Below are 12,447 nucleotides of genomic sequence, written 5' to 3' on the forward strand. Positions count from 1 at the left end.
TGCCTGTTGTCTTCTGCATATCACTCGTGTCATAATTAAGTCTTTTGCCAGAGATTCTCTCAAGAACAAGCCCAAGGAACAGACTCAAAAGAAACTGTTGCTATGCTTGTTTTTCCATGGGCAGTAGGATGAGAGCAGAGTTCCATGTTCTCTGTGGACTGAGGTGTGGCTTGGATATCCCTTGTAAGAGGCCAGCACTCACGTAGATGGTGAATGGACTCCAACTAACCTGCCATTGGCTCTACAGGCTGTGATAGGTCTGATTGATTACAGGGGGTGATTTTCTGGAAGGAATCAGGAGCTTCCAGGAGAGCACAGGAGTTCTGAAGGGAGGGCGTGTGCCAGGATTCCAGAACTGAATGGATCCCAGTGGGCACGAGCCTTTCCAAGGTGAAGTGACCCAGAGATCAAATGCTAAATCTGGGTGTGAACCATGAAGTGAGAGTTCTGCAACTGCAGGGGACACAGCAGGCACAGGGCAGCAGGCACAGGGACAGGAGCCTGGTGAATTATTTGGTTTACCAAAAGTGCACTTCCATAGGCTGGATCTGGTGCAGCATCCAAACACGTCTCACAGCACTGCAGGAAGGCAGGACATTTCTGACTACACTCCATGGCCACCTAAGAGCTTCTGTAGGAGGCAGTGAGGAGCAGCGATGTCCCAGAGATGGATTTGGCACCAAGCCCAATCAGCATGTCCCTTGCAGAGTCATCCTGTGAGCCCAGGCCCACAGCCCACTTGCTCTGCAGAGCAGCACAGCCAACCCAAGGGTAGTGGAGAGCATGGGTAGGGAGTGTAAGAATGGCCAGCCAGGCCCACACAGATGTTCCTGTTTTGAGGAAGGGCACTATGGAGAGATGGGATGTCCTGGGAGAAGAGCAGGAAACCATGTCTTGCAGAGACTGGGATGTTCTGCTTGTCTGGGAGAGGGGAGTGGTGAGTGCTGGGATGGGCAAGTGGTGAGTGTGGTCTGGCAAGGGCCAGGGAAATAAAAATAATCCCTGTACAACTCAGCTCTGTGTGTGTGTACAGGCTGGGGGCAGACAGAAGTGTCCTCACACAGCCAGACCTCCTGGGGGAGACGTGAAGCACTAGTAGAGCAGGACCTGGTCTGTGCCCATGTGTGTGGGACATCCTGAAAAGCTGCCCCAGAGCAGTCGTTACCAGCCAGTGACAATCATTTCCACACTGGCCTCCCACCCCAGCTAAGAGGGGTTGTTTGTCCCTCCATGGAGGGACACCAGGGGACTGTCAGAGGTCCATGTTTACAAGGTACAGACATGGTGTGTGTGTGGTGAGATGAACCTGAGGGAGCTCAAATATTAATAAACGAGGGGAAGGCTGTGGATGTGTCTACCTGGACTTCAGTAAAGCCTATGACAGGGTTTCTCACAGCATTATGACGGAGGAACTGGCTGCCACTGGCCTGGACAGGGGGACCCTCAGCTGGGTTAGAAACTGGCTGGATGGCCGGGCCCAAAGTGTGGTGGTGGATGGAACCAAATCCAGCTGGAGGCCGGTCACGAGTGGCACCCCCAGGGCTCAGTCCTGGGTCCAGTTCTGTTCAACATCTTTATCCATGACCTGGATGAAGGGATTGGATGCTCCCTCAGTCAGTTTGCAGATGACACTGAGCTGGGAGGAAGTGTTGGTCTGCCTGAGGGTAGGGAGGCTCTTCAGAGGGGTCTAGACAGGCTGGACCGATGGGCTGAGACCAACGGGATGGAGTTTAACAAGGCCAAGGGCAGAGTGCTGCACATGGGACAGAACAATCCCATGCAGCGCTACAGGCTGGGGGAGACTGGCTGGAGAGCTATCAGGCAGAGAGGGACCTGGGGGTGTTGGGTGACTGTCAACTGAACATGGCCAGAAAAGCCAAGGGCATCTTGGCTTGTATCAAAAACAGTGTGGAGAGTAGGTCTAGGGAGGTGGTTTTGCCCATGTACTGGGCACTGATGAGGCTGCACCTTGAGTGCTGTGTCCATTTCTGGGCCCCTCAGCATAAGAAGGACATTGAGGTCTTGGAGTGAGTCCAGAGAAAGGCAACCAAGAAGGTGAAGGGGCTGGAGGGCAAATCCTGTGAGGAGCAGCTGAGGGAGCTGGGGGTGTTCAGCCTGGAGAAGAGGAGGCTGAGATCAGACCTTATCACTGCCCTGACAGGAGGGTGCAGAGAGGTGGGAGATGGTCTCTTCAGCCAGGGGACAGGAGATGGGACAAGGGGAAATGGCCTCAAGCTGCACAAGGGAAGGGTCAGATATTAGGAAGAATTTTTTACTGAAAGAGTTGTCAGGGCTGGAACAGGCTGCCCAGGGAGGGGGTTGAGTCACCTTCCCTGGATGTGTTCAAAATAAGGGTAGATGAGGTACTTAAGGATCTGGTTTAGCTTAGGATGGGAACAGTTGGACTCGATGATCTTAAAGGTCTTTTCAAACCTTGTGATTCTCTGATTCTTTTTAATGTTTTAATAAATGACCATATAACTGGACAGGTCTTGAGTAAATTTGCATATCACAACAAATTGGGAGGATCTTTTGACTCTGTTGAGGGTGGAAAAGCCTTGCAGACATCTGGACAGCTCAGAGAGCTGGGCAATCACAACACCATGGAGGTTAACCAGGGCAAGCACCAGATCCTGCACCTGGGAAGGGGCAGCCCTGGCTGCACATACAGACTGGGGGGGTCAGACACAGGAGGGATTTGGGGGTCTTGGTCGACAGCAAGTTGAACACGAGCCAGCAGTGTGCCCAGGCAGCCAGAAGGGCCAAGCGTATCCTGGGGTGTATCAAGCATGGCATTGCCAGCAGGTCCAGGGAGGGGATTGTCCCACTCTACACTGTGCTGGTGCAGCCTCACCTCAAGTGCTGGGTGCAGTTTGGGGCACCACAGTACAAGTGGGACATAAAAATATTGGAAAGTGTTCAGAGGAGACAATGAGGATGGTGAAAGGTCTGGAGGGGAAGTCTTACTGGGAGAGTCTGAAGCACCCTGGTTTGTTCAGCCTGGAGAAAAGGAGGCTGAGGGGAGACCTCATTGCAGTCTGTGGCATCCTGAGGAGGGGGAGAGAAGGGGCAGGTGCTGATCTCTCTTTGTTGGCCAGTAATAGAACCTGAGGGAACAGCATGAAGCTGTGATGGGAGGTTTAAGCTAGATGTTAGTAAGAGGTTCTTTACTGAGAGGCTGGTCAGGCCCTGGAACAGGCTGCCCAGGGAAGGGGTCACAGCCCTGAGCTTGACCAAGTTCAAGAAGCATCTGGATGATGCGCTCAGTCCAGTGCTCTGCCTTGTCTGGCCCTGTGTGGAGCCAGGGGTTGGACTGGATGATCCTTATGGGTCCCTTCCAACTCAGGAGATTCTATGATTCTATGACCATGACTGAAATCACCACTTAGCAGTGGATTTGCACACCAGCACTTGTGGTTGGTCTCTAGATTTCCCTTCCCCTTGGACCATTCAGACACCTCCCAACCATCCAGCTGCTGCTCTGAGTTTCAGGGAGTTAAACCCTTGCCTTTCTGGCAGTTGTCTGACTCATTCTGTCTTTAGCCAGCTGTTGAGTTGTGGTGATTTCACAGTCTCCTTCCTCACTAGAACATCTCTCACAGGGTTAAGCTTTGTGGCAGGTGAACCTCACTGGTGGCAGATTGCACTTGGCACAGAGTGAGGAGTCTTTGATTTAATGGTGAATCTTGTCAGGTTTCTTGTGTTGTTGGTAAAATAACTCCCTGTGTGGTGCCTGTGTGCAGCCAGTTCTCTAAGGACAGCAGGGGAGCTGGTACAGAGGGGCTGTAATGCCCCACTGTGGAGTGCAGCAGAGAGACCTGATGTAAGGACAAGGGATGCAAGTCCCAGTTGGCTGGTGAGAGTCATGGTGGGCTTGTGGAGATGTGCAGCAAGGTTGTCCCCACTGCCTCAAGGGACCCTTTTTCAGACCAGTCCAGACCTCCTTAGGAGACCCCCTGGATCAGTCTCAGTCAGAGGTTGTCACCTCTCCTCTACAGTGAAAATAATAACCTACACCCTGAAAAAGAAATCAATTTTACTCTGAGCTCCCTTTGAAACAGCTCCAATGATCTGTACATCTCTTGAAGACTTGAAGATAATTACATGAACAGACATAGCTCGTTAGGGTTTGCTTTTTCTTTTTAATGAGCCCTGGGGTGCATTTGGTGCTGAGTCCTTGAAGCTCAGGTACTGAGAGGAAATTACACAAAAAACTCCATGTCAAAAGCAGAAGCCAAAGTACCTGAAGTATTAATGAGTCCCACTGAGAGCCATTGCTGGCTGAGCCTCCCCAGGGACTCGTTAGCACAGGTAATTGGAGGCCATGTTGGCTGGTAGGCAAAGGCAATGTACAAGCAGCTGAGATGCTGAGCAAGCCCTGGGTTGTTTGGATGAAGCAGAAAGGCCAAACCCTGACCCCCAGCCCATGGGAAGACAGGATCTGTCCCTCAGGCATTGCTCAGGGCTCTACCTGGGTCAGCATGGGGTGTGTAATGGTGAGGGAAGAACAACAGGATGAGAGTTTCTCCTCATTGTTGGTCCAAAGCCCAGCTAGAAATTCATCTGTCCTCCATTTAAATAAAAGAAAGAGCAGGGAGACCCTCCATTCCCTATCAGATTCAGGAGGAAACATTGTGGAAAGATGAGGCCAAGGCTGAGGTGCTTAACGAAATCTTTGCCACTGTCTTTAGTAATAGGAGCAGTTGTACAGAGAGAATCCAATTCCCTGAGCTGGGGGACAGGGACAGGGAGCAGAATGAGCCCACCTCAATCCAGGAGGAGATGGTCCTGCTGCACCACAGAGATGTGCACAGATCTGTGGGGCTGAATGGGATGCACCCAAGGGTGCTGAAAGAGCTGGCAAGGGGGGTTCACCAAGCCACTTTCCATCAGTCCTGGCTGACTGGATCAGTCAACGTAACCCCCTATATAAGAAGGGACAGAAGGATGATCAGGGCAATTACAGGCCTGATAGTTTGACTTCAGTCCCAGAGAAGCTGATGGAGCAGATCATCCCGAGCAACATTATCCAGTTCATGAAGAACCCCCAGGTGATCAGGCCCAGTCAGCTTGGGTTCATAAGGGCAGCTCCTGTTTGAGCAACTGGATTTCCCTCTATGACAGGCTGACCTGCTTCTTGGACAAGGGAAGGGCTCTGGATGTTGTCTACCTTGACATTAGCAAGGCCTTGGACACAGATTCCCACCACCTTCTCCTGGAGATCTCACTGCTTGTGGCTTGGAAACTGTGGTGGTTCAGCCCCAAACAATGGCTGAGCACCACATGCTGCTCGCTCACTCCCGGAGGAGAAACAGACAGAGCCTCTGTGGGCTGGGATAAGGACATTTTGCTGACAAAAGCACCATAAAAGGGGAACAATAACAGCCCCAATTTCACTCACAGCCAGTGATAGCACAGAGAGTACCTTACAAACCCAACAATAACAGAGTGCTGCACCATGCCATGACCACCCCTCCCCAACCAGCCCCTTTGATGGGGAAGTGATGTCAGGGGGTGTGGAAAACAGCCCAGGTAAACTCAGCTCAGCTTTGCTGGCTGCTTGGGGAGGTGAGCTCTGGCCTAGATAGAACCAGGACATTATCCACCCCTGTTTCCACACCATCTACATCATGCCCAGATCTTACGTTTTCAGAGTACTGGGGAGGTTCATAACATCATTTATTATTTAGACCATCTGCCATGGACCACCATCCAGGAAACAGTATAGAGAAATATGTAATATTTGGCCTGTTTTCTCCTTTGGCAATGTCTAAAGCCAGCTGGATGGCTTTCACCTCTGCAAACTGGCTGGATTTGCCTTCTCCATAGGCAGCTTCTGCAACTTGGCGTGTGGGACTCCACACAGCAGCCTTCCACCTCTGATGTTTACCAGCAATGCCACAGGACCCATCGGTGCACAGGGCATATTTTCTTTCATTTTCTGGCAGTTCACTGTACAGTGAGGCCTCTTCAGCATGTGGCACCTGTTCCTCTGGTGATATTCCACAATCTTTGCCTTCTGGCCAGTCTGTGATCACTTCCAGGGTTCCTGGGTGATTGGGGTTTCCTATTCAATCCTGCTGTGTGATAAGTGTGACCCACTTGCTCCACGTAGCATGAGTGGCATGGTGTGTAGAAGGGGCCTTCCCTTTGAACATCCAGCCCAGCACCAGCAGTCGGGGTGCCAGCAGGAGCTGGGCTTCAGTCCCAATCACTTCTTAAGTGGCTCAAACCCCTTCCTGTGCTGCCAGTATTTCCTTTTCTGTTAGAGTGTCTGGATCCTCTGTAGCCCCGACTCCAAAACCCCAGAGACTGACCTTGAGCCTCCCCTGGTGCTTTCTGCCAGAGTCTCCAGGTAGGGCCATTCTCCCAGGCTGACCTGTAGAACACATTTTTTACATATAGCCCAGTCTGGAGAGGCCCAAGGGCTACTGCATGGACCATCTCCTGTTTGATCTCTTCAAAGGCTTCTCACTGCTCAGGGCCCCATTGGAAATCGGTCTCTTACCAGGATACACAGCAGAAAGGGCTGACAATTTGGCTGTGGTTTCATGCATTCTCCAGAACCCCACAGTGCCTAGGAAAGCTTGTGTCTCCTTTGTGTTGGTGGAGATATAACTGCTGTTGTATTGATAACATCCACTGGGATCTGATGACACCCATCCTGCTATTTTAGACCTTAAAAGTGGATTTCTGGAGCAGGTCCCTTGCCCTTACTCTGTCTGATGGCAAAACCAGCTTTAGCAGAATTCAGATCATTTTCTTCCCTTTCTCAAAAAATTCCTCTGCTGTGCTGTCCCATGCCATGACATCATCAATATACTGTAGGTGCTCTGGGGCTTCACCCTGCTCTAATGCAGACTGGATCAGTCCATGGCAGATGGTGGGGCTGTGTTTCCAGCCCTGGGGCAGTCGATCCCAGGTGTACTGGATTCTCTTCCAACTGAAAGCAAACTGTGGCCTGTATTCTGCTGCCAAAGGAGCAGAGAAAACAACATTTGCAATGTCGATTGTGGTGTAGCACTTGGCTGCTTTTGACTCCAGTTCATACTGGAGTTCCAGCATGTCTGGCACTGCAGCACTCAGAGGCAGCGTGACCTCACTCTGGGCACGATAGTCCAGCACCAGCCTCCACTCTGCACTGGGCTTCTGCACTGGCCAGATTGCACTGTTGAAGGGTGAGCGGGTTCTACCAATCACTCCCTGACTCTCCAGTTGATGATCAGTTTCTGAATGGGAATCAGGGAGTCTCTGTTGGGTGTGGTATTGTTGCCTGTGCACCATCATGGTAGCAATTGGTACCTGCTGTTCTTCAACCTTTAGCAGCCCCACAACAGCAGGGTCTTCTGACAGCCCAGGCAGAAGAGACACTTGTTCAATGTCTTCTGTCTCTGAGGCAGCTATTCCAAAAGCCCACTGGTAACCTTCTGGGTCTTTGAAGTGCCCTCTCTGCAGGAAGTCTATGCCCAGTATCCATGGAGCTGCAGATCATCAGGATCACACTAAATCATCTCTCACATGGCTCATCCCCTCAGATAATGGATATCTCTCTCCATGGTCATCCACTGGTCTGGCCAATACACAACATCTTCAATGACCTGGTACCCTGCCCTTACACTTGATAGAAGTCACCTCCAGAGGCTGAGAGCTTGAGCCTTCCTTCCAATTGCCTTGTTGCTGCCTCCTTCTCTGGACAGGGATCCCAGCTGCTTGGCCTCCCTGCCTTCTCCCTGCTGCCTGCCCCATTGTCCCAGCATGGCAGTAGCCAGGTGATCATGTGCTCCCCTGGAAGGCGGCTGAAGTCTTTTCTCATGTCTCTCAGCTCAAGGACAAGGATCGGGTTATAACCTCTGGTATTGCCTCTTCAGGGCCTTGCAATGGTCCCAGTTCATCAGCATCTCTCCCGATGAGGACTGATTTCTCCATGTATTTCTTCTTCTGGATAGAGGTGACTGACAGGCGTGCTGGCTGGCTGTCTGGATCAGCTCTGGGGTTGGCCTCTGAGGTTTGAGCACCCCTGGTGCTTGTTGGGGAGACTGGAGGAGCTGCACTCTCTGAGGCACGGGTAGCTCCAGTGCCTGTTGGAAGGGTTCTTTCTGGCTCAGCTGTGGTGTTGGTTTCTGAGGCCTGGGCAGCCACAGTGCCTCTGGATCTGGTTTTCTTGTCTAGGTATTTTTCATGCCCTCCCACTCCCCATGCCACCCCTGACCCTTCAGCCCAGGGAAGACCTCTTGGCAATATTCTTGGAACAATTGTTGGTAACACATAGGTCCAGACAGACATTCAGGACAGAGAGCAAGACACATATGCTGGTCTGAACATCCCAGGGATAGTCAACATTCTCAACAGATGCTGTAAAAAGCCTAAAGGGAAAAGGGGAGGAGAAAGCACCCCTCACCTCATCCTCTACCGTTATCACAAACCTTCGGGCCTGATCTTGGGCTCCAAAAAGGGCTGTGGTGGTTCAGCTCCAACCAGTGGCTGAGCAGCACATGCTGCTTACTCCCTCCCACAGGGGGAACAGACAGAGCCTCCATGGGCTGGCCTAAGGACAGTTTACTGACCAAATCACCATGAAAGGCGAATAACCCAGAGTGAATTTCACTTATACCCAGTTATGACCCAGTAACTGCACAACATGATGACCAACCCGATGACTCGACTGCACTAGCACTTCCCTGGAGGCACCAGGAGTGCCCCTCCCCAACAAGCCCCTTTTCTGGGGGAGTGATGTCAAGTGGTGTGTAAAACAGCCTGGGCTAACTCAGCTCTCCTGTGCTGCCTGCCTGGGGAGGTTAATTCTGCCCTGGCAAGATCCAGGACAGATGGGATGGGATTGGGATGGGATTGGGATGATGTAGTCAAGGCACCCATCGATCAGGTGGCGTGTCAGTTTGCCAGGGTTGTTTGCCTGTTCAGCTGTAAAGTCACAGGCTGTAGGAGGTGATAATTGCTCCATGACCTGCTCAAATCCTTCCACAAACTCTGCCAGCCAGGGACTGGCTGCTGAGGGAGGAGGAAATGTTGGAGAGACTATAACAATGATCATTAAACTGTTGCCCAGAGGAGCAGCCAGGAAGATGCCCAGGAAGAGGCAGAAGTGCAGGAGCTGCAGCTCCCATGGGTTCTGTAAAGGCCAGGAGGAGGAACTGGCTGATGGAACTGCTGTTGGACATGTGGTGCCTCTGGGTATAGATGGTCCTAACTGTGACCATCTGGTGTCTTTTCATTTGGCCAAAGGAATTCCCCACCAGGCTCAAAAATGCTGCTCCCAGGCAGCATTGCTCTATTGGATCTTGAACCCACTCATGTCTCTTGGACCACCTCTGGCCCTTCAGGTGACACCAGGTGTTGGTGTCTGAGCACCTCTCTCCTGGCCTTCATACTCAGTAATTCCCATGGGCACGGGGACCAGCAGCTCCCAGGCAGCCATGCTCCTTAACCTTGCAGGGGGACAGAGACCCCTGCCTGTCCCTGCCTGGGGGTCCTGTCTCATGCAGAGACAATGAAAGGTGATTGTCCTGCCCAGCTCTGGTTTGATCAGGAGAAAGGACTCTGCTGGACACAAGGATTTCTCCCCAGCCAAGGGAGGGAAAGTCAGTGAGAACTTCAGTTTCTTTCCAAGTAGGTTCCCTGGAGCTCCAGGGAGGAGTCCAGAGGGGATGGAGAGTATGATGTCTTCACCTGCTCCTCTGCTGTGAGCTGGGCTGGGCTCCTGGGATGGGCAGTGGGAGCTCAGAAATATTGCAGTGCTGCAGAGAGACAGCTCTGGCCAGGAGCAGCTCCTCTGCCAAGCACACAGGGCTGGGGACACTGCCTGGAGGCACCGAGGGGAGACCTGGGAGGCTGAGAGAGCTGATGGATGCTGAGAGCTCACTGGAGGAGAAATCTCTCCCTGGTATGTCTGTGGGTGCAGGGCAATGCAGGTTCTGTTCCTGGAGGGGTCTCCTAAAGCTGGGACATGGGGCAGTGTGTGGGGTCTGTCAGGAGGACAGGTTCTCTCTAGGACCAGAAGGTGCTGCCTGTCAGGGATGCCCTTCTGCCCCTTCAGAGGGACAGGGCAGGACAGCTGTCTTCTCCTGGGCATGGCTGAGGGGTGCCCAGGGCTGTCCTTGTGAGCAGGGTCCTTGTGACCCAGGGTCTGTGTGCTGGGGCAGGGACTCTGCTGCTGCCAGGGGTCAGAACTCAGCCTGGCTTGTGGGGTTTCCACAGCAATAGAGACAGCAGCTGTGGGTTGAAGGAGTGACCCAGGGAAGGGCAGCACAGGTTCCCTCTTTTGTAAGAAAATGCTGCCTGGGTCAGCTTTACTTCCAGCTCCAGCTGATTCTTGAGACATTCCAAAGGGACTTTGAAAAACAACATCAAGGGAGCATTTTCCTGCAAGGCAGTGTCTGCTTTGACTGTTCCTCTCCTGTGGGCTGTGCTGTGGTAGATGAGAACTTATTTCTCCCCAAAGAATATGCAATGAAAACTCAATTCTTATTAAGACTTTGGAGCTTTGCCTGAGCCCTGCACACACAGAGGTTCCCAGGGCAGAGCCCTGATGCCAGGAGGGGTCTGCAGAGCAGAGCTGAGCACAGGGCAGGTTGGATGAGGTCTGTGAGCACAGACTGGGAGGTGACATGGGCAGAGAAAAGCAGCTGCAGGGACAGCTGCAGTTAGCAGATACATTGGCAAGGAGGAAGAGTGAGCTGCTCCCAGCAATGCCCCGGCAGTGGGGTTTTGGTACCTCCCTGATATCACCCACTGTGCTGAATCCTTTCCCACAGCAACCCCCTGGTTTCTGCCACCCAGCACAGACTCTGCACCCAGACTTCCACGTTTTCAGTCTGAGAAACCTGCGAGTACCTGTCCGTCTGTCCCTGTCCTTGCAGCCCTGGCTGGACTGTTTCTCACTGTTTCCCTTCCTGTCCTTGCTGCCTTTGTCCCACCATTACCAAAGCTCCGCTCTGCCCTCAGGTGAAACTGGAGTGTCAGTGCTGAAAAGCTCATTCCTATCCACAGGGGATTTAGTCTGAGATCACACCATCCTTCTATTTACTGACTGCTGCAAGGCAGGACTGAGTTCTTGAGAGCCACAGCTGACCCTCCTCCCAGCAGTGGCACGCTCAAGCCAGCACAAAGCAGACCTCCCAAAAGGGACCTGACAAAAGTCTTCCTGAATCCAGGGAGTCAACCTGAGGGCATTCCCTAAGAATTAGAAGATGTTTTCCTAAAAGAAGAGTTCCATCACTTCTCACTGTGTCTTTTCCTCCTTTCACAGGTCTCCATACCTGACAGCAGCAGATGTCCAACAGCAGCTCCATCAGCCAGTTCCTCCTCCTGCCCTTTGCAGACACACGGGAGCTGCAGCTCCTGCACTTCTGCCTCTTCCTGGGCATCTACCTGGCTGCTCTCCTGGGCAATGGCCTCATCATCATCACCATAGCCTGTGACCACCACCTCCACACCCCCATGTACTTCTTCCTCCTCAACCTCTCTCTTACTGACCTTGGCTGCATCTCCACCACTGTTCCCAAATCCATGGCCAATTCCTTGTGGGACACCAGGGTCATTTCCTACACAGGATGTGTGGCTCAACTCTTCTTCTTTGTAATTTTGATGTCCACAGAATTCTGTCTTCTCACTGTCATGGCCTATGACCGCTACGTTGCCATCTGCCACCCCCTGCACTACGGGACCCTCCTGGGCAGCAGAGCTTGTGTCCACAAGGCAGCAGCTGCCTGGGCCAGTGGGTTTCTCTATTCTTTGCTGCACACAGCCAATACATTTTCAGTCCCCCTGTGCCATGGCAATGCTGTTGACCAGTTCTTCTGTGAAATCCCCCAGATCCTCAAACTCTCCTGCTCAGATGCCTACCTCAGGGAAACTGGACTCATTGTGGTCGGTGCCTGTTTAGCTTCTGGTTGTTTTGTGTTCATTGTGGTGTCCTATGTGCAGATCTTCAGGGCTGTGCTGAGGATCCCCTCGCAGCAGGGACGGCACAAAGCCTTTTCCACCTGCCTCCCTCACCTGGCTGTGGTCTCTCTGTTTCTCAGCACTGCCATATTTGCCAACCTTAATCCCTCCTCAATTTCCTCCCTATTTATGGACCTTGTTGTGGCATTTCTTTACTCGGTGTTTCCATCAGCAGTGAACCCCCTCATCTACAGCATGAGGAACCAGGATCTCAAGGATGCTGTGTGGAAACTGATGACTGGATTTTTAAGCAGCAATGTCATATCAAAAATCGTGTAACTGATATTATGACCACTTGCTATTTAGTAGGGGTTTTAGTTTTTTGTTTGGGGTATTTTTCCTTCTAGTTTTTCCAAGCTCTAATAACATGCTCCACGTTCATCCCATTCCTAATTCAGTATCTACAGGTCTTGTGTTACCCAGAGACTGTGTAATGATGAGCTGTGCTCTCTTTGTTTCAGGTCTGCCTTCCTTACTTTTGCTTTTTTC

General features: G+C 52.1%; 1 protein-coding gene across 1 annotated transcript; it reads left to right on the forward strand.

Moving 5' to 3' along the window:
- Positions 1–11,286: 11,286 nt before the first annotated feature.
- On the forward strand, positions 11,287–12,237 carry LOC311203138 (olfactory receptor 14A16-like; the record flags this gene model as incomplete). Its single annotated transcript, XM_084277772.1, has 1 exon — positions 11,287–12,237. One exon carries the CDS (start codon positions 11,287–11,289, stop codon positions 12,235–12,237), a length of 951 nt encoding a protein of 316 aa, XP_084133898.1.
- Positions 12,238–12,447: the final 210 nt, after the last annotated feature.

This window comes from Gallinula chloropus, assembly GCF_964237585.1.
Source record: "Gallinula chloropus genome assembly, chromosome: 35".
In the NCBI taxonomy this organism is placed as follows: domain Eukaryota; kingdom Metazoa; phylum Chordata; class Aves; order Gruiformes; family Rallidae; genus Gallinula; species Gallinula chloropus.